Source organism: Dryas octopetala, chromosome 3, assembly GCF_963921425.1.
Source record: "Dryas octopetala chromosome 3, drDryOcto1.1, whole genome shotgun sequence".
NCBI lineage: Eukaryota > Viridiplantae > Streptophyta > Magnoliopsida > Rosales > Rosaceae > Dryas > Dryas octopetala.
Window position 1 is genome coordinate 19,796,205 of NC_141368.1, and position 21,957 is coordinate 19,818,161.

General features: G+C 36.3%; 2 protein-coding genes, 2 long non-coding RNA genes and 1 pseudogene across 6 annotated transcripts; 2 read left to right on the plus strand and 3 right to left on the minus strand.

Moving 5' to 3' along the window:
• Positions 1-111: 111 nt before the first annotated feature.
• On the minus strand, positions 112-3,183 carry LOC147291654 (uncharacterized). 2 transcript variants are annotated; one of them, XR_015121421.1, is made up of 6 exons: positions 2,673-3,183; positions 2,013-2,096; positions 1,799-1,872; positions 1,517-1,716; positions 1,038-1,242; positions 112-179 (listed from the first exon to the last, which is right to left on the minus strand). It is a non-coding gene; the product is annotated as an uncharacterized LOC147291654 (long non-coding RNA). The 2 variants fall into 2 exon arrangements; XR_015121420.1 differs by having other exon boundaries at positions 1,038-1,716.
• Positions 3,184-3,866: 683 nt separating this feature from the next.
• LOC147291655 (18.5 kDa class I heat shock protein-like) lies at positions 3,867-4,856 on the plus strand. The gene has a single exon (XM_086234671.1). The coding sequence runs from the start codon at positions 3,994-3,996 to the stop codon at positions 4,471-4,473; it is 480 nt and encodes a 159-aa protein (XP_086090797.1). The 5' UTR covers positions 3,867-3,993; the 3' UTR covers positions 4,474-4,856.
• Positions 4,857-6,114: 1,258 nt separating this feature from the next.
• Positions 6,115-18,183, minus strand: LOC147291656 (putative disease resistance RPP13-like protein 1; annotated as a pseudogene).
• Positions 10,444-13,420, minus strand: LOC147291657 (uncharacterized). 2 transcript variants are annotated; one of them, XR_015121042.1, is made up of 5 exons: positions 13,350-13,420; positions 13,088-13,198; positions 11,185-11,301; positions 10,975-11,057; positions 10,444-10,871 (listed from the first exon to the last, which is right to left on the minus strand). It is a non-coding gene; the product is annotated as an uncharacterized LOC147291657 (long non-coding RNA). The 2 variants fall into 2 exon arrangements; XR_015121041.1 differs by having other exon boundaries at positions 10,975-11,301.
• Positions 18,184-20,867: 2,684 nt separating the features above from the next.
• LOC147291658 (18.1 kDa class I heat shock protein-like) lies at positions 20,868-21,945 on the plus strand. Its single transcript, XM_086234689.1, has one exon. The coding sequence runs from the start codon at positions 20,994-20,996 to the stop codon at positions 21,471-21,473; it is 480 nt and encodes a 159-aa protein (XP_086090815.1). The 5' UTR covers positions 20,868-20,993; the 3' UTR covers positions 21,474-21,945.
• Positions 21,946-21,957: the final 12 nt, after the last annotated feature.

Genomic DNA, 21,957 nt, shown 5'->3' on the forward strand with positions numbered 1-21,957 from the left:
TCTTATAGAAATATAATAAATTGCAACAGTAATTTTTCTAAATCAAAAATTTCAGAGTCCTTCAGAAATTATACATAGAGCTTTACCTTCGTGTGTTTTCTTACACTAGAAATTCACAAATTGTGAAAAGCCTGTTTCTTCTCAATGCTATTAAATGTATCTCAGCTCAACAAGATATCCTAAATGCAAAGATGAAGAAATTAGAATTGATATATTGACCTTAGGGAAAAAACAAAGTGACTTCAATAGCTTTAATGAAAAGAAATTGTTGCAGCTTCTTAAACTTAATTCCCAGTATCAAGTCCAAGATTGTACATGAACACAGAAAGTGGACAATTAAAAGGGACCTAGATAATTGATATGCAAACTACATAAAAGAGATAAAGTCAAGGTGATGGCACCAAAGAATATGTATTCAATTATCAGTTACCAAGTGAGTTAAAACTTAAAATGAAGTATCAAAGTTTTTGCATAGGCGCACATCTAGTTCCTTGAGATTAGGCTGAAATTGGAACCATCAAATAATTGAGTAGTGGTTCAGTTGTAGTTAATGACATAGACCTATTTGAGCAACTTGGCCAATCCATGATGTGTTTGTTTTGTTTTCAATATTTGAAGTCTAAACTTCAAGAAGATTTGAAATCAATTTTTGAAGTTTAAATTTCAATTTTCAGCTAATGAGTCTATGCTTTTCGACTATTAAATCCTGTCTAAAACAGATAGGAGGCAGTTATAGGGTGGCTTACATTTCCCATCTTTCTGTTTTAAGTGGAACACTTTCCATTAAATATGAGGAGGGAACATGAAACCAGTTATAATGCATCACATAAATTTCTAGCTTTTGAAGAGAAGTGCTACATACTTGTAAATTTTTGGAAAAGCACCGAAATATATTTTCAAAATATACAAGTATTTTGCCGGAAAAAAGTAGCTACATTAAATCCACCATATTGGACTAGACTACCTATTTCCCATATAGTTCTCATTTAACAGATAAAAAATATAAAAATAAAAAACAAGCTCATATGTAAGGGTACCTGATCCTGATTAGGGAGTTGAGAGTGAAATGAAAACCGGAACTTTTTGTGAGAGCTCATATAATCACTTTCTTATCTATCTTCATGCAAGGAATGCCAGCTATCTTGTCCCAATCTTGTCCCGTTTTATTTTCAAAATATATTTTCTTCAAGGAAAAACATTTGTAGATTCTCAGAAAAGAAAGAGATGCTGGCGAACCCTCTCCTGGCAGGAATTCCAGATTCAGACACTCATCAATTTCTAGCCTTTGAAGAGAAATGAGTGGATTGAAGTCCCACTCCTGGCAGGAAATCGCGACTGTCACAGCTTCTAATATTTAGCTTTTGAACATATATAAGTGAGATGTTGAAGTCCCTTTCCATTAGAGATATCAATTTCTGTGCAGAGATTTCAAGAGAGTTGAGAGTGGTAGGAAGCAGCTCACTTATGTTCAAAAGCTAATTATTAGAAGGTGTGACTGAATATTTTGGCTACTTACTGTAATGGGAGCAGGACAAAAGGGGGTTGTAACTGAACTTCAATATTTTGCTTAAAATCATTTATTAAAAGAAATTCGAATCATTTCATTATCTTCTTCCATAGAGATCACAGAGAAAACTGTCCTGCTTCAGCAAACTCAAATTCGAATCATTCTGGGTTGCTTTCCATGCTCCCCATGGCCTTCAATCCTCCTAGTCTCTGCAAGAAAATGTGAATGCTTATAGCCAAAATAATTTAAAGAAAAGGATGCTGCAAATCAGACAAAGTCCAATCCAAGTACCTTCTTAATTAGTACCTTTCTTCTTCCTAACTTCACATCTCTCTTGGCACATATCTGTAAGGCACCCACCAGAACTGATTAAAGAAGAAAAAAGAGAAAATAATCACTATCAGTGAAGCTAAATTAAACCCAAATGAGGAAATCAAAACCCAATTTCTTTCAAATATTTTAGCCAATAACCTCAAATTATAATAAGAACTCCAAAAGGACTTACAAGCTTAAGCTTCTTTGGATGATTGTGGCTCTCTTCTTGAGCCTTTGGGTATGGTTACAACACTTCATGACCCCTTTTCATAATCTGACAGAAAATATGAGCAACTAAAAAGTTGAGAGCTAGCAAAATTAGCAAAGTATTAGATGATCATGAAAGCAGCAACCACAAAGCTCTTTAATGATACATAAATTACTTTTTCACAAATTAACTTGTTATATGCAGGTTCGAAAAAATTCAAAACACACATCACCAGTTTAAGTTAAGCACTTCGGTGGATTTTGGGAGGCCAAGAACTGAAGAGAACACAAGCACATAGTTCAATTTTTCAACTTTGGTTTGTTTAAGCTTTGTGATTATATATCGAAAGAAATATTAAAATTAGATTAAGATTTCCTTTATGTCGCACTCATTTGGTTTCCAAGGAAGTTTCTGCAGATGCATGTGACAGGTTTTACAACAGACTCGGAAATAATTATCAATAATGCTAATATTAATAAGAAATAGTGAATGATAGGATATAAGCATAAATTCTGTCTTCAAACAATATACAGGGGATATAAATTGGTTTTAAAATATGCAGCAAAATATATTTTCAAAATATATGAGTATTTTGAAGGGAAAAAGGTAGCTACTGGATTAAATTGGATTAAATTCACACACCTGACATTGATTGGAGACTTGAGGGTGAAATGAAACCGGAACTTTTTGCAAAGTGCTCATATGATCAATTTGTAATCTATTTCAACGTAGTAGGTAGACCATCTCTAGGGATGGACAATTGCTGCTATGCACTCTATATCAACAAGAGATGACATGTAGAGAGGAAGTTCCACACCTTGGTGAATTTGTGGGTTTGATCATATTCAGCTTCCACCTTGCATCGATCTCAAAGCCTCAGTGTTGATCTCATCCACCAAGTCCTCTGCATCTAAGACAGCATTTTTTGAGCTCATCAAGCCACTCTCTCACAGCAGGCTTCACAATTTGCTTCTCCTCTGCATCATTGAACACTACAGAAAGGACCAACAGTGTCATCTTCAGTTTCATCAGGAGTGAATCATCGAGCTAGCTTCTTCCTCCGAAACAAGTCGATGAAGTTGGGTGAAGCAATCCTGTCACACAACACCAACCAGAGCCATTTTTATCTTGGATTCTTTGCAAAGGGTCGATAATCGATATGATTTCAATGACATGTTTTAAGATTTATAGCGATTGCTTTTGTAATGCAGTGGGTCGTCACGGCTAAGCATATATATCATTATTCATGTCCAAGTTGTCTAAAGGAGATAAAGTCTAAAGATTATGATGAAAATTGTAAAAGGTGGAAAACACCATGGTCCATAACGAAACGTTTTGTCGATCGATTATTCTGTAGCCACATATCTGTATATCCACTATATATGAGATTAGATGCTTTCATGCTGAGCATTCATCATTCATTCATCTTTTTCATCAATTAGAAATCCTAATATAGTTATTTCCAAAGTACTCTATCTTCCAATATAAATCTTGAAAGATATTTAGACCATAAAGTTGATACTTATATAACTAATTATAACATATGACAAATATATAATATAACAAAAAACAATAAACTGTAGTAACCATAATTTAATTGTCTACATATCTTAAATTACATTATATATGGAGTTAGGTAATATGATTTTATGAAAGAAATAAGCATTTTTTAAATAAGAAAGATAAAAGATTATATATGGCTGAAAACTGAATTTTTTTTAATTATTTAGTATTCATCGCATTAGTTCGAGAAAGTTCGCGAGAAATAACGCAACCTTTTCGAGGCCCAGTACTTACTAGAAAATTCCATTTATCATTTAGTCGATACTAGAAAATTCCTGGGTTCCTTATAAATACGAACCAACCCTCCCTTTCCCAACATGTGAAGCGAAGCAGAGACTCTGCAACAACTACATACTCAAACTTACTTTCTCACCATCCAAACAATCCCAAAGTTTTCATAATGTCGATCATTCCCAACTTTCGACGCAGCAGCATCTTCGACCCCTTCTCTCTCGATCGCTGGGACCCATTCAAGGATTTCCCATTCCCTTCCTCATCACTGTCTGCTTTCCCCGAATTTTCTCGGGAAAATTCAGGTTTTGTGAACACGAGGGTGGACTGGAAGGAGACACCAGAAGCCCATGTGTTCAAGGCAGACCTTCCGGGGCTGAAGAAAGAAGAAGTGAAGGTAGAGATTGAAGACGACAGGGTGCTTCAGATCAGTGGAGAGAGGAACGTAGAGAAGGAGGACAAGAACGACAAGTGGCATCGGGTCGAGCGGAGCAGCGGCAAGTTCTCGAGGAGGTTTAGTCTTCCTGAGAATGCAAAGGTCGATCAGATTAAGGCTTCTATGGAGAATGGGGTTCTGAGTGTGACAGTTCCTAAAGCGGAGGTCAAAAAGCCTGATGTCAAAGCCATTGAAATCTCTGGCGGAAATTGAGGAACTAAGATCGTCTCTAGTAATGCATGTTCAAATTTATGAAATGTGTGGTTTCTTGTAAAATTATGAATTGTGCATTTTCAATTTGATATGTTTGATTGCCAATGACCAGAGTCACCTTGTTTAATCGTATTTTGTTAATTATGGGTTCAAGCAATTTCAAGTATCTTGTAACGCTGTGTTTTAGGTCTTGTGGGCTTTGGTTGGTTCGTTTCCAAATGCCATTAAGATAATATTTGGATTTGCTCTGTTTTTTTTTTTTTTCCTTCTTTTCCTTCAATTTTGATTTCATTTGTTTCGTTTCAGTTTTTCAATGAATAATGGAAATAACTACTGTATTCTAGTCTGATCGAAATGAGGACAGAATTGTAATGGGCCATGTGAGAAAGTTGTGAGCTTGTAAGTTAAAGCATGTGCTTAGCTCTATTGTTTCTTATATCTCCTATGCTCTCCGCAACTCATTTTTAAGTTTAAGAAGGAAGAAGACAAGGTCTAGTGACTGTATGAAAACATTTTTCATGTTGTTCAAACATGATTAATTTAGTGAATTTTCTTGGTAGATGGAAAATGTCTTTGCTTCACATATTTCAGAGCTAAATCTCCTACCCATGGAATGTGCAGCCCTGTATGGATTTTTCCAAAAAGCACAAATAATTCTAGTTTTCTTATTCTCTTTGGGCCTTTGTTATGATCCAGATCTATCCTGGTATTTTTTTAATTTTTTTTTCTATCTCTTTGTTAGTGATATTGGATGTGTTGTACTTAGTTTTTTGAAATTTTAGTAAGATCCAAATTTTTTACTGCAATATGATAGTTTGAAGGGCTGTAAAGATATACCTGCAATTTTTGACTGCAGAACAAAGCAGTTACAGGTTATGCAATTATATTGCAGGAGGCCAATTGGTGCCACTCTACTTTTCACATCTTCAACACACACATGTTGTACTTAGATGCCTTACTAGTATAATTTTTTCCCAGTACATATAATCTGCTGCTTCATAATGAGAAATAAAAAACACACTTGTGACAATTGTTTTTGTAGACAAACAAAAAGCTATGTACAGCGGTAAACCCTCCTCTGGCTATGACATGTAAAGAATCCATGCAAATGAAAAGCTGTGCAAGAGAAGGCATGTTGTCCTGCAAAACGACCACCAATTTAGCATTTCAGACTTAAAAAGGATTTAAGTTGTGATCAGCATCGTCTTTGATGCCAATAAAGGACCAACCCCAATGAGAAATAACTTGATACAATCAGAACTTACCAAAAGTAAAGAAAAGGATGCCGCAAATCAGACAAAGTCCAATCCAAGTACCTTCATAATTAGTACCTTTCTTCTTCCTAACTTCACATCTCTCTTGGCACATATCTGTAAGCCATCCACCAGGACTGAGCAAAGAAGAGAAAAAGAAAATAATCAAAATCAGTAAGGCTAAAAATTAAACCAAATGAGGAAATCAAAACCCAATTTCTTTCAAATATATTAGCCATTAACCTCAAATGTAATAAGAACTCCAAAAGGACTTACAAGTAAGCTTCTTTGGATGTTTTTGGCCCTCTTCTTGAGCCTTTGGGTATGTTTACAACACTGCATGATCACCCCTTCCCTTAATCTGACAGCAAGTATTAGCAACTGAAAAGTTGAGAGCAAAATGAGCAAACTGTTAAATGATCATGAAAGCAGCAACCACAAAGCTCTCTAATTATAAATAAATTACTTTTTCACAAATTAACTTGTTATCTACAGGTTAGGAAAAATTCAAAATACATATCACCAGCTTAAGTTAAGCACTTTGGTGATTTTGGGAGGCCACAGTTCAATTTTTCAACTTAATTTGTTTTGTTTAAGCTTTGTGATTATATTATCGAAAAATTATTAAAATTAGATTAAGATTTCCTTTATGTCGCAGTCATTTGGTTTCCAAGGAAGTTTCTGCAGATGCATGTAAATATTGATAAGAAATAATTACAAAAGAAAGACTCGGAAATAATTATCAATAATGCTAATATTGATAAGAAATAATGCATAATATGATACAAGCGTAAATTTTACAAGCGGTGGTAGGTACATACCTGACTCTAGTTTTAGAGTTGAGAGTGAAATGAAAACCATAACTTTTTGTGAGAGCTCATATGATCACTTCCTCATCTATCCGTATGCAAGGAATGCGAGCTATCTTGCCCCAGTCTTCTCCTGTCTTTTTCACAGTATCTTTTTTTCAGAGTTAAAGAACATCTGTAGATTCTCAGAAAAGAAAGAGACGCCGGCAAACCCTCTCCTGGCAGGGATTCGAGACTCGGACAGTCATAGATTTCTAGCCTTTGAAGAGAAGTGAGGTGTTGAAGTGCTTCTCCTGGCAGGAGTTCGAGATTCGGATAGCGATCAATTTTAGGCTTTGAAGAGAAGTGAGGTGTTGAAGTACATAGAACAATACAAAGAAGTCTTCAAGCTCCTATTTAAGTTGGTTCTCAAGTGAACAAAGATATCCAATAAGCTGATACAATCTAAATTGGTTTTTGCTGACATGAAACCTGCATTTCTTTGCAAAAACCTCATATGGACATATGGCAAGAAAATTTGGAGCTTCCTTCTTGTTAGACCTAATGCATGACATAAAGTTCACTAAATAAGGTACTCAAAAGTATTACTCAAAGTCTTTTTAAAATTTTAAAAGACTGTATATCATGATTTCAGAACTAGCACCTCAAATAATGTACTGTTCTAGCCTCAAAGTGTAATATTTGCAACTAGTAGCACGTTTAGAGGTCCCAAACATTGATATCTGCCTATGAAACACAACAAAGAATTCAAAGAATTTCATGAGCAAAATCTTATATAACAATAGTAACTGGCAACTGCAATTCTCGCTAAAGGAAAAATTTCAGAGTCGTTAAGAAATTATGCATAGAGAACCTTCATGTGTTTTCTGACACTTGTGTGCCACATCAAATTGTGAAAATGCCTGTTTCTTCCCAAAGATACTCAGTGTGGATGTAAACTGGAGTTCTTTCCTTCTATATCAAGATACTCCTAAAATCAAAGTTGACAAAATTAGAATTGATAGATTGATCTTAGAAAACAAGCAAACTTATTTGAATAGATTTAATTAATGAAACCAAATTGTTGCAACTTCTGCAAATTAATTCCCATTAACAAGTCCTAGGTTGTACAACTGATTTTTGATATTTTTCTTAAAATCATTTTCCTAGAGAAACTGTCTTTTGCTTCTGCAAAATTCTGTATGAATTATATCTTCCATTCGGAGTCACTTTCCATTCTTCCCATGGCCTTCAATTCTCGTGGTCTCTGCATCATTCAAAGAAGAATGCTATTAACCAAATATAAAAATTTGAATGCTAGCCAAAAACAAAAAACAAAAAAAAAAATTAAAGAAATGGATGCCACAAATCAGACAAATCCAATCCAAGTACCTTCTTCCTAACTTCATCTCTCTTTGCACATATCAGTTGGCACCATGACTGACCAAGTACAACCCAAGCAAAAATAGAAAAAGAAAAACATCAGTATCAGAGTAGTTAAAATTAAGAAATCCAAATTCTTTCAAATATATTAGCCAATAGCTTCAAATAATAAGCATCACAAAAGGAACCACAGAGCTGTTTAATGATAAATAAATTAATTTTTTCAAAAATTAACTAGTTATATACAGGTTAGAAAAATTCAAAACACTGATCACCAGCTTCAGTTAAGCATTTTGGTGATTGTGGGTGGCCAAGAACACAAGCACACAGTTCAGTTTTTTAACTTGGTTCTGTTTAACCTTATTTAAAATTATATTATTGAAAGTTACAATATTAAGTTTTCGTTTTCCATGCATAGGATATCTCATTACAAGTATTTTCACACACACATATATATACATCAAGTAACGAAGGAGGAATTACAAGCAAAAATTGTTACAGGAATAAACAGCACAACTGTTGGAGAGTGATAAATATAGAGTAAGGAAAGAATTCAAAAGATATATTTGTCTACTGAAACTTCTGGAGCAAAGTAACTAATTAGCAGCATTAACAATAGAAGAGGTACCTGAATGAAAATTAGATATTGTAAGGGCAAGGATGGTCTATTTGTCATGGCCCATGAAATTAAAGGTCCATCAATGCCAATGCAGGGGATGTGAGCAATCTTGGGTGAATTCTCTCCTTTCAAAGACCATATTCATGTCAGAGCACCATTCAAAGGCCATCCATTGTCCAAAAGCTCTCTACAGAAGTGAAGCCCAAAAGCTCAGAAAACAATAAGCCGATGCTCTGATTTAACAGATAAAAAACAAGCGGTGGGGTGGTAGGTACATACCTGACTTTGGTTTTGTGAGTGCTCATATGATCACTTCCTCATCTATCTTTATGCAAGGAATGCGAGCTATCTTGGCCCAATCTTCTCCTGTCTTATTTTCACAGTATCTTTTTTTCAGAGTTGAAGAACAGCCATAGATTCTCAGAAAAGAAAGAGACGCCGGCAAACCCTCTCCTGGCAGGGATTCGAGACTCGGACAGTCTTGGATTTCTAGGGTTTGAAGAGAAGTGAGGTGTTGAAGTGCTTCTCCTGGCAGGCGTTCGAGATTCGGACAGCGATCAATTTGTAGGCTTTGAAGAGAAGTGAGGTGTTGAAGTCCCTTTCCGTTCAAAGATTTCAGACTCTGTTTAGAGATCAGAAGAGTGTTGAGAGTGGTAGGGAGCAGCTGTTCCTTGAGCAACGTCTCCAACAGATGGTCAGTTCCTTGAATCTTGAGTCTTTGAAGGGAGACAAGTCCTTGCAAACCCCACTCCGCTGAAGGCCTCAGTCTATCACAATCATTGAGCACTGCAGAAAGGCCAAGCAGTGTGATATCCAGTTTCTTCAGGAGTGAATCGTCGAGCTTCTTCCTCCGAAACAAGTCGATGAAGTCGCGTGAGGCAATCCTGTCACACAACACCTGGATGGAAGCAGTGAGCAGAGCCTCTCCAACCAGAGCCATTGTTCTCTTCGATTCTTAGCAAAGGGTCGATATGGTTTCAATGAAGTTGGTGAACCACAGAAGCGTGTTTTAAGATTATAGCTCAATTTCGTGGATGCGATGGAGTCTTTAGCGATTGCTTTTGTAATGAAGTGGGTCCACACGGCTAAAGCATATCACGTCCATGTCCAAATTGTCTAAAGGTGAATACAAAAAAGCATTGATGGACATTATTCTTATGTTTTTTTATTCTCTCTTGGAGGAACAAGTTTGCGTTTACTGCTATTTTTGCTTGTCATTCTGCTTTTGTTAGCTAGGGTGCTAACTAGTAATACACGTGCCGAATAATCCACTGATGATAAGCATAGCAAAGCAAATGGCCTCTTTTCTCTTGTTCTTTCTGTCCCTGAACTGGGAAACCTGACCAATCTTTTAACTGAAACAAACGTTTCTTCTTTTATAAAACTGATTAGAAGACCCCAACAACTATATTTGTAATCTGATGATGGCCAATGGTACAGCAGCTTTAGAAGCACAGATGAGACACATAATTAATCAGTAATTTTGAAACTGACAGATTTATGGTATTGATTTGGTTTTGTTCTTCATTTTTTATGCCACGTTGATTATTCTTATTCACGTATTAATATAATTCTCATTTCCATTTCTTTCAAGTTAGTTTAGTCGATGAAGTTCACATTGAATTTGATTATATCTTTAACGTTCATATTTTCTTTATTTTGCATGGACAATTGTATCACTTTGTGCACAAGTTTGATCATAAGTTTGCAAATGAAAAGATCTCTGAGAGAAGACATGTTGTCCTGTAAAAAGACTACTAATTAACAATTTGAGATTTTAGAAAAGGCATAAGTTGTGATCAAAGTCCTCTTGGATGTCAATCGCATAGTCAATCACATAATGAAAAAATAAAGATAAATAATTAAAAGTAAAAATAAAAAAAAATGGCAGAACAGAATAAAAGACTACATGGTTCAACATATTGGCAACATGCTTACATCAACGAAGAAAGACAAAAACAAAAGTCCACTTGAAATGGAAAAGAATCCACTCAGACCTTGACTTTGTTATTTGATGCAAGGTGTAACCAGATGTCTAGAATCAGTTCTAACAGGTAGAATTACGAATGCACTATGCATTTACATGGTTCCTGTTATATTACGATTAAAGTACAAGCCCTTGAACATGATGTCCAGAAAAACATAGAAACTGTCATTAATAAACAACTTGGAAGTACATAGAACAATACAAAGAAGTCTTCAAGCTCGTATTTAAGTTGGTTCTCAAGTGAACAAAGATATCCAATAAGCTGATACAATCTAAATTGGTTTTTGCTGACATAAAACCTGCATTTCTTTGCAAAAACCTCATATGGACATATGGCAAGAAAATTTGGAGCTTCCTTCTTGTTAGACCTAATGCATGACATAAAGTTCATTAAATAAGGTACTCAAAAGTATTACTCAAAATCTTTTTAAAATTTAAAAAGACTGTATATCACGATTTCAGAACTAGCACCTCAAATAATGTATTGTTCTAGCCTCAAAGTGTAATATTTGCAAGTAGTAGCACGTTTAGAGGTCCCAAACATTGATATCTGCCTATGAAACACAACAAAGAATTCAAAGAATTTCATGAGCAAAATCTAATATAACAATAGTAACTGGCAACTGCAATTCTCGCTAAAGGAAAAATTTCAGAGTCGTTAAGAAATTATGCATAGAGAACCTTCATGTGTTTTCTGACACTTGTGTGCCACATCAAATTGTGAAAATGCCTGTTTCTTCCCAAAGATACTCAGTGTGGATGTAAACTGGAGTTCTTTCCTTCTATATCAAGATACTCCTAAAATCAAAGTTGACGAAATTAGAATTGATAGATTGATCTTAGAAAACAAGCAAACTTATTTGAATAGATTTAATTAATGAAACCAAATTGTTGCAATTTCTTCAAATTAATTCCCATTAACAAGTCCTAGGTTGTAAAAGAAGACATAAATGAAACAATTAAAGGGACTTATATAAAAGCTTTAACAATTAATTGATATGAAAGTCCATAAAAGAGATAAAAGTCAAGGTAATGGTAACAAAGGATGCGTAGTAATTTATCAAGTGTTAAAGCTTATATAAAATGAAGCATCAAATTTTCTGCATAGGTGTTTGAGCACACATCTAGAATTCCTTGAGTTTAGACTGAAATTGGAACCATAAAATATATGAGCTTATTCATTTCATTGTGCATGCAAGTTTGACAACCTGAGCCTGTTCTTTATATTATCAATACTCTCTCTCTCTCTCTCTCTCTCTCTCTCTCTCTCTCTCTCAATATAGGAAATAATAATCCCTTCTTTCAGTTATTTAGAAATATTGATGATGAAAGAGAAATGAAAAAATAAATACAGATTAAAGCTCATCTACAATGTTCAACTAAATTTCACTTTAATTACACTCATCAACTGTTGTGTTTGTGCACCAACTTGAAGATAACAATGTCATACCTACACACTCATCCCTTCTTCCATTTTTTTTTCCCTTTCCTTTTCGCATTTTTTCATGGAAATAAAACTCTCTGAATAGCTTGGTTGCATATTTCGTGGAAATCAAAGTAATTCATTACATAGATTTATTAGAAAATTAGGATTAAATACCAAATATCAATAGTTTTTTAATAAAGCAGTAAGACACTAATTTTTTTTAGTTTAGGTACTAACCTAGAGTAAAACATTTTGGATTAGGTCACAAATCAGTTTGTCATACAGTTGTGACTGTCGAACAGTTACAGTTGTAATTGTCGAACAGTCACAGTTGTGACTATTTAAAATTTATAAAAAATCAAAATTTTTAGGATTTCATACTTTTGATTTAGGTTTGGGGGATGAAATCTTATAACCCAAAGACTAAATATTAAAGTTTAAGCCTTGCAAATATTGAAAAAACAATAAATCAATAAAAAAGTTATGACTGTTAGACAGTCACAGTTCGATATAACTATGTTTTTTAAAGTTGGTACCTAAACTGAAATTTAGTACCTAAACTGAAATGACATAAATGTTTTAGTAGTTGAAATGAAAAAACATTATAATTTAGTACCTAAAATCAATGGACCTTAGATTTATTTGAACATATAACTTGGGCAACCCAATATGTGTCTCTGTTTTGTTTTCGGTTATTGAAGTTTAAACTTCAAGATGTAAATTTTTTTTTTTTCTCTTTCTGTTTAAACAGAACACTGTCCAATGATCCAAACAAAAAAGGAATGGATAATATAGAATGCTGCAGAAAATTAGATGAATACTTGAATAGTGCATCAGTTGAACACTAAAAGGCAACTAAACCACAAATTGCAGCATAAACAAAAAACTTTCCTTTCTGATCAAAAACAATATAATAAGGAGGCATGCATCCACTATCAGTCAATTTGAAAAGTTCAATTTCATCCAAAACGAGTCTATGCTTTTCAACTACATAGCAAACTGTCTAAAACAGATAGGAGACAAATATAGGCTGGCCTAATTGCGAAATATTTGACGAAGAATTGAAGACTCCCTAAATATGAATGGACATTTGGTACTTATAATGCTGTAATACATCCAAAATTGTCAATATGTATGAATGTGTCAATTTAGTTCTACCTTAATTTCCCTTTCTCCTCCTTGCGACAATTGTTTCAAAAAGCTATGTACAGTGGTAAACCCTCCTCTGGCAATGACATGTAAAGAATTCTAGCTTGCAAATGAAAAGCTCTGCAAGAGAAGGCATGTTGTGATCAGCATCCTCTTCAATGCCAGTGAGAAATAAGGTGACAAACAAAAACTATAAAGAGAAAAAAGTAACAATATGTAAACAAAATTAATCTTTTTTTCGTAAGGAATAAGAAGGGTTGTGAGCTGTAACTGAGCGGGTTGTAACTGATCAGATCCGAAGGGGTTGCAACTGATTTTTGATATTTTTCTTAAAATCATTTTTTCAAAAATTAACTAGTTATATACAGGTTAGAAAAATTCAAAACACTGATCACCAGCTTCAGTTAAGCATTTTGGTGATTGTGGGTGGCCAAGAACACAAGCACACAGTTCAGTTTTTTAACTTGGTTCTGTTTAACCTTATTTTAAATTACAATATTAAGTTTTCCTTTTCCATGCATAGGATATCTCATTACAAGTATTTTCACACACACATATATATACATCAAGTAACGAAGGAGGAATTACAAGCAAAAATTGTTACAGGTGTAAACAGCACAACTGTTGGAGAGTGATAAATATAGAGTAAGGGAAGAATTCAAAAGATATATTTGTCTACTGAAACTTCTGGAGCAAAGTAACTAATTAGCAGCAATGCAGCATTAACAATAGAAGAGGTACCTGAAATTAAAGGCAAGGATGGTCTATTTGTCTAATGAAAATTAGATTGTAAGGGCAAGGATGGTCTATTTGTCTTGGCCCATGAAATTAAAGGTCTATCAATGCCAATGCAGGGGATGTGAGCTATCTTGGGTCAATTCTCTCCTTTCAAAGACCATATTCATGTCAGAGCACCATTCAAAGGCCATCAATTGTCCAAAAGCTCTCTACAGAAGTGAAGCCCAAAAGCTCAGAAAACAATAAGCCGATGCTCTGATTTAACGGATAAAAAACAAGCGGTGGGGTGGTAGGTACATACCTGACTCTGGTTTTGTGAGTGCTCATATGATCACCTCCTCATCTATCTTTATGCAAGGAATGCGAGCTATCTTGGCCCAATCTTCTCCTGTCTTATTTTCACAGTATCTTTTTTTCAGAGTTGAAGAACATCCGTAGATTATCAGAATAGAAAGAGACGCCGGCAAACCCTCTCCTGGCAGAGATTCGAGACTCGGACAGTCATAGATTTCTAGCCTTTGAAGAGAAGTGAGGTGTTGAAGTGCTTCTCCTGGCAGGGATTCGAGACTCGGACAGTCATCAATTTGTAGCCTTTGAAGAGAAGTGAGGTGTTGAAGTCCCTTTCCGTTCAAAGATTTCAGGCTTAGCTCAGAGATCGAGAGAGTGTTGAGAGTGGTAGGGAGCAGCTGTTCCTTGAGCAACGTCTCCAACAGATGGTCAGTTCCGGAGATATTAAGTAAACGTAGGTTGGGAGGCAAACCCCCTTCTGCAATTGACACAACATTTGGAAGATTCCATATGTACAAATATTGAAGGGCGGTGAGGGTGTGAATTCGTTCGGGCAATGACTTCAAATTCTCGCATCTACGGACTGAAAATCGAATCAGGTTTGGAGTGGGCAATCCTCCGTGGGGAAAAGAGACCAGATTTGGACACTCCCAGATTTCCAAGGTGTTGAGATTTTCATCAACTCCTTCAATGGAAAGGGATTCCAAATTCACACAGCCCGAGATCCAAAGTTCCTTAAGTTTGGGACAAATGCCCAACGGGAAGGACCTCAGTGAATCACAGCTATTCTCTATCCACAAAGTCTGAAGCGATGTCAATTTGGCCATCATCTCATGAGGTAGGAATTCTAATCTCCTACATTTTAATATAGAAAGTGATTTCAACGTAGTAGGTAGACCATCTCTAGGGAACGACAACAGGGATGGACAATCATAGAGCGTCAAATCTTGAAGACAATTGCTGCTATGCACCAGTTGCTTGGGCAAGCACTCTATATCAACAAAATTTCCAATGTTAAGGTTCCCAAGAGATGACATGTACTTTGTTCTCTGACCTAGTAATGATAACAGATGCGGGCATCCAACCAAGCTCAATTCTTCAAAAGAACATTGTTGTAAGTAGTCCATGTTAAGGGTTGTAGTGGCCCTTTCGTATAGAACCACACACTCCTCCACTGAAAGTTTTTTCAAGCAAGGAAGATGATTAGGCAAGTTTCCTCTCAGCTTCGGACACTTCTTTAATTTTAGCTCCTGGAGACGAGGAAAATCTGGATATTCACCTCCACTTGGCTGCCATTCCTCCCATTCAAGCATCTCCTCAAACTCTAGCTTCTCCAGAGATTGAAACGGCTGAAATATTAGAGAAGACCCATTGCCATAGAACTCAGCACCGATAGTCGTAAGAAATTTCATCCTTTTTATAGAAAGCTCTTTGAGAGCGGGTAGCTTCCCAAGTGGTGGCAAGGACAAACAATAACTACATTCACTGAGACACATGAATTGTATTTGAGAATAGGAAGAGTCTCCCAACCAATTTGGGAAGCAAGTTCCACCATAAAATTTTATGGTCAACTTTTCCAAATTTATGGGAGGCTGGAGCCTCTCAAGTACATCTCTCTCATTTTGGGGATCATTGGTATCTGCACCCCATTCCAACACTATCTCCTTGAGATCTTTCTTTTCATTCAAATTGGCCTGCAAGGCATCCATAGCATCAACTACATTTTGCAGCTTTAGAATAGAAAGGCGTCCCTGAAGATACCGTAACTTCCTCAATTATGTAAGACTTGATCCAGTTGAATTGCCAACAACAAATGTAGTCAATGTTCTTAAACTTTTTAGTCTACCCATTTCTAATGGCATCTGGTCTATTTTAGTTTCACGAATATCAAGATGACGCAAGTTAATCAATTTCCTCATATCTCTAGGCAGTTCAATGAGAGAGAAACAATTTGACAATAGTATTGTCTGTAAATTGCATAGAGAACACACTATATCAGGTAACTTTTTTATTGGAGTAGAGGAAAGATCTAAATAGCGCAAATGAATGAGATTACCAATAGAATTAGGTAACTCAGTGATATTGGTATAGTTTGATAATGACAGCACTCGCAGACGTCTTTGTGTTGGCAAGAAATCATGTGAAACTCTTTTGCTTACGAAATTTTGCCAACATGTATCCAAATAAATGGGTAGGAAGGTCCGCAAACACTTAAGCCTGTATAATTGCTCAAATTTTGAAGCGGTATCAAATTGTTCTTGAACATATGATAAATGACGACTTGTTTTGGGAACTTCATTTGATTCCTTCCCTTCTATTCTAAAACAAAATCCCTTAGCCATGAATACAGCCAAGTCATTAATGAGATCATGCATTGTGAAACTTGATTTTTTTGACTTTTTAAATAGTGATCGTGATAGTATCTGATCAAAGTATCTCTTAGCCACCTCTTCCATTCTAGTGCCATTATCAATTTCTGGAATCAAACCTTCTGCCATCCAAAGTAAAACTACGTCTTCCTTCTTGAATTCATAGTCCTTCGGAAAAATTGAACAATAAACAAAACATTGTTTTAAATGGGCCGGGAGATAATGGTAGCTCAATCCTAGAGCGGGGAGAATATAACTTTTATCATCGTACGATAGCTGCCAAATATTGCTATTCAATATGCTATTCCATTCCCCATAATCTTTGTTGCAACGTAACAAACCCCCAAGTGCTTCTGCAGCCAGAGGCAAACCATTACACTTACGTGCAATTTGTTTGCCAATTTCTTGCAAGTGGGGATGTGCACTGGGGTTTTCATTTGCAAATGCCTGTTTCGCAAGTAACAACCAGCAATCTTCAAGTGACAACGGTTCCAAGTACTGTATATGAACATTATTCATGATTGATGCAACTTTTTCATTCCGTGTAGTTACAATGACCTTGCTTCCCCTTGCCCCAAAAGCTAAAGGTGCCTGGAGGCACTTCCAGTCAATAGAATTCTCATTCCAAAGGTCATCCAATACAAATAAAATTTTTTTGCCCCTAACTTGTTCTTTTAGTTCACCTTGAAGAAAATCCCAGTCTGTAATATCACAAGGCTTTCTAGTGATCGACTCTAGAAGGGTTTTAGTTACCCTAATAGCATCATAATCTTCAGAAACACAAGCCCAAGATTTAAGAGTAAAATACTCTTTCACCTTGTCATCATTATAAAGAAGTCGAGCAAGGGTTGTCTTACCAACCCCGCCCATACCAACTATGGCAATGACAGATACATCACAGGTGCTTGCATGATCAGAAAACAACAGTCTTTCTAACTCTTTTTTATCTCCATCCCTACCATATATAGAAGATTCATCGACCAAGGAAGTTGTTGGAGTTCCTTGTGAAACCTTACCTCCAACAACTACTCCCAGGCCAAGGATGTCTTTCTGTTTTGCAAGGTGTTCTAATTTTTCAAACAACTCTCTTATATTAGCATTCATGCTTTGACAATAAGGATTAAAATAGGAAGTAGAGAGGAAGTTCAACACCTTGGTTAAATTGTGGGTTTGATCATATTCAGCTTCAGAGTTGATCTCATCCAGCAAGTCCTCTGCATCTAAGACAGTATGTTTGACCTCATCAAGCCACTTTCTCACAGCAGGGTTGACAATTTGCTTCTCCTCTGCATCATTGAGCACTGCAGAAAGGCCAAGCAGTGTGATATCCAGTTTCTTCAGGAGTGAATCGTCGAGCTTCTTCCTCCGAAACAAGTCGATGAAGTCGCGTGAGGCAATCCTGTCACACAACACCTGGATGGAAGCAGTGAGCAGAGCCTCTCCAACCAGAGCCATTTTTCTCTTCGATTCTTAGCAAAGGGTCGATATGGTTTCAATGAAGTTGGTGATTGAACCACAGAAGTGTTTTAATATAATAGCTCAATTTCGTGGAAGCGATTGAGTCTTACTCTTTAGCGATTGTTTTTGTAGTGAAGTGGGTCCACACGGCTAAGCATATCATGTCCAAATTGTCTAAAGGTGAATACAAAATGCAGCACTAAAGTCTAAAGATATCTAATTAAAATTGTAAAGCGGACAACAGCATGATGAAAAGTTTGGTCCATTATTGATTATTGTATGATATGATATTAGATGCTTTCGTGCTTTCACACTCCTGATAGACTGATATATATAGCTACTCTTGCTGCAATAATTATTTTCAAAGCACATATTAAATATTAGTGCTTTAAATTGGGTAGGTTGGTGGGTGGATCCCACGACACGGCCAAAGATGAGTAGTCTAGTCTAGTTATTGGCCAAAGAGGAGTTACTATCGATAAACTGGTAAAACATAATTATGTCAATGGTATATTGTTGTATGAATTGGGATATACTATATATATTGAAAACATTTTACCTCTTAAAAATTTTAATCAAGAAAAAAACAAACCTTAAAAAGTTTTGGATGTAGTTTGTATGTCATTTTCTCCACTTCTGAATGACAAAAATTAGTTCTTCAATGTAATAATATTCCTTTTTTAACAGTCACACCAAGCTCTTTTATATTTTATTTTTTTTCTATTTATCAATTACTTAATTAAATTGGAGAATATAATTATTTAATTGAAGGATTAGAATAAACACCTACACCAGAATAATTAAAAGATTTTATTGCAATCTTTTTTTGGCTACCAGAATAAAAGATTTTAATTATATTGGTTTGTAAATACCCAAAGTTTAATTATTTAAAATACATGAATAATAAGTGCCCAAAGATTCTGGTGTTTATAAGAAACAATCAACAAAATCACAACTTAGCCCTAAAAATGAAAATCAAAAGCCCTAGAAAACGAAAATAAAAAACATCTAAAGAATAAAAGATCCAGAAACTCAAAAAAAGAAAAAGAACCTAACCTTGAAACAGTAAGAATGTCATAGAAAACCCCAAACCCACTCAACGAAAACCCCAAATCGTGAGCAGATCGAGAGGGTTTGAGAATCGCGAGCATATCGAGAGGGTTTGAGAGGAAGAGAGAGAGCAGATCGAGAGAGAGAGAGAGAGAGAGAGAGAGAGAGAGAGAGAGAGAGAGAGAGTAGATCGAGAGTGACAGAAACTCGATTAGACAGAGGGCTGAGCGCAAAAGTGATAGAGAGAAGGTGAGATGCTCGCAGGAGTGAACGGTGCTGCCAAGTGAGGGAATAAAGGACGTGACGGTGACTCTGTGGCGAGAAGGAGAGGATGCGACAAGAGAGAGGGCGGCGAGAAAGAGAGGGTGAGAACTGAGGGTGAGGGTCGAGCTTCAATAATAAGGAAATAAGAAGAAAGAGCAGATCGATGGGTGGCTTATATCTCAGAGGAGCTTCCTTGTATGAAACCCTAAATCCTATATCAAGAAAATCTAACCAACATTAAAATCATAATTAGATAAGGATGGGCTTTAGAGTTAGAGTGAAACCTTGTATAAGCTTTACTGGTGGGCTCCCAAATCTAGCCGAGAACGGTCAGTAGCAGAAATGGAGAGAGAGCGAGAAAGACACTGATAGACGTAGAGAGAGGAAGAGAGAGAGAGGGAGAAAATTTGGATAGTGCGGAAGGAAAGAGATCGAGCTGTGAGAGACTTCCGCGCGATGAGGAGTTGAGGACGGCAAAGATGGAGATCGAATGGGGGATGAGTATCTGAAAGTAGGTGAAGTCTCAGAGGGCTTTGACCAAATTAGACTTAAAGCGCGAGGACTGTTCATTAGCGCGCCTCCGCTTTTGGCCAAATACAAAGACCCGCAAATTCTTTATTTTCTTATAACTTACCCAATACAACAGTTTTGTCTAAAACTATTGTGTAATAATTTAAGAAAAATCTCAAGACCGAATACCATTGGATATTATATGTTCATATAAAGGTTTTTACAAAACCGTTGTATAATAAATTAAGATAACGGACAAAACACGAACCGTTGTCTATTGACCGATGTCTATTTATATTATTGTAGTAGTTGTACTTGAACAGTTGAACTATCAATCGTATGTACGTGTACAACAAACTCAATGTTTTGAAGTTTTCATCTCTCTTTATGATATCTACCCTTTTGTGGAGTTTGCTTCACCCTTTTTGTGGTGATTTTTGCTTGAGTTATATGCTCAGATCTGGAGATCTCTACTCCCTTTGCTTTCGTTCTCAATTTCCCATCGCCAAGCATCGGACATTCGCTGCCTTTGCCTGTTCCCGCCTCCCGGCCTATCATTTTCGTCTTTCAGCAATGATGGTTGGATCGTGGTTGTCGCCATATCACTAGAAGATTGTTCTTCGGCTCAGGTGTTCACACCTTCATCTTCCTCGGTTACGGTTACTCTTTATTTTTTGGAGTCTTTCTGGCTCTTTTGGTGACTGTGGTTCTTGCTCGGTGTTGACACAATGAGATATTGGGGATTTTGTGGGTTCTGCTCACTTTCACCTCACGGTGGTTCTCGGCTTCCAACCATTGGCGGAGTGGCTCTCCTGACCCACCTTCTTTGCCTAGGATTTGGTCTTCTGTTTAGATGGGCTTTTTTGTTTGGGCCATTTATTAATTATTTTTTATGTTTTGGACTTGTGGGCTCATACTTTGTATACTCAATGCCTTTTGAGCTTTATTAATGCAATTCTTATTTCGACCAAAAAATAAATATAAAAATAAACCCAATATTTCCGCGCTTGGACTAAAGAGTTCGAGAAAGTTCGCGAGAAATAACGCAACCTTTTAAAGGCCCAGTACTTAGTAGAAAATTCTATTTATCATTTAGTCGATACTAGAAAATTCCTGGGTTCCTTATAAATACGAACCAACCCTCCCTTTCCCAACATGTGAAGCGAAGCAGAGACTCTGCAACAACTACATACTCAAACTTACTTTCTCACCATCCAAACAATCCCAAAGTTTTCATAATGTCGATCATTCCCAACTTTCGACGCAGCAGCATCTTCGACCCCTTCTCTCTCGATCGCTGGGACCCATTCAAAGATTTCCCATTCCCTTCCTCATCACTGTCTGCTTTACCCGAATTTTCTCGGGAAAATTCAGGTTTTGTGAACACGAGGGTGGACTGGAAGGAGACCCCAGAAGCCCATGTGTTCAAGGCAGACCTTCCGGGGCTGAAGAAAGAAGAGGTGAAGGTAGAGATTGAAGACGACAGGGTGCTTCGGATCAGTGGAGAGAGGAACGTAGAGAAGGAGGACAAGAACGACAAGTGGCATCGGGTCGAGCGGAGCAGCGGCAAGTTCTCGAGGAGGTTTAGGCTTCCTGAGAATGCAGAGGTCGATCAGATTAAGGCTTCTATGGAGAATGGGGTTCTGAGTGTGACAGTTCCTAAAGCCGAAGTCAAGAAGCCTGATGTCAAAGCCATTGAAATATCTGGTGGAAATTGAGGGAACTAAGATCGTCTCTAGTAATGCATGTTGAAATTTATGAAATGTGTGGTTTCTTGTAAAATTATGACTTGTGCATTTTCAATTTGATATGTTTGATTGCCAATGACTAGAGTCACCTTGTTTAATCGTATTTTGTTAATTATGGGTTCAAGCAATTTCAATTATCTTGTAACGCTGTGTTTTGGGTCTTGTGGGCTTTGGTTGGTTCGTTTCCAAATGCCATTAAGATAATATTTGGATTTGCTCTGTTTTTTTTTGTTTTTTTTCCTTCTCTTCCTTCAATTTTGATTTCATTTGTTTCGTTTCAGTTTTACAATGAATAATGGAAATAACTACTGTATTCTAGTCTGATCGAAATGAGGGCAGAATTGTAATGGGCCATGTGAGAAAGTTGTGAGCTTGTAAGTTAAAGCATGTGCTTAGCTCTATTGTTTCTTATATCTCCTATGCTCTCCGTAACTGTATGAAAACATTTTTCATG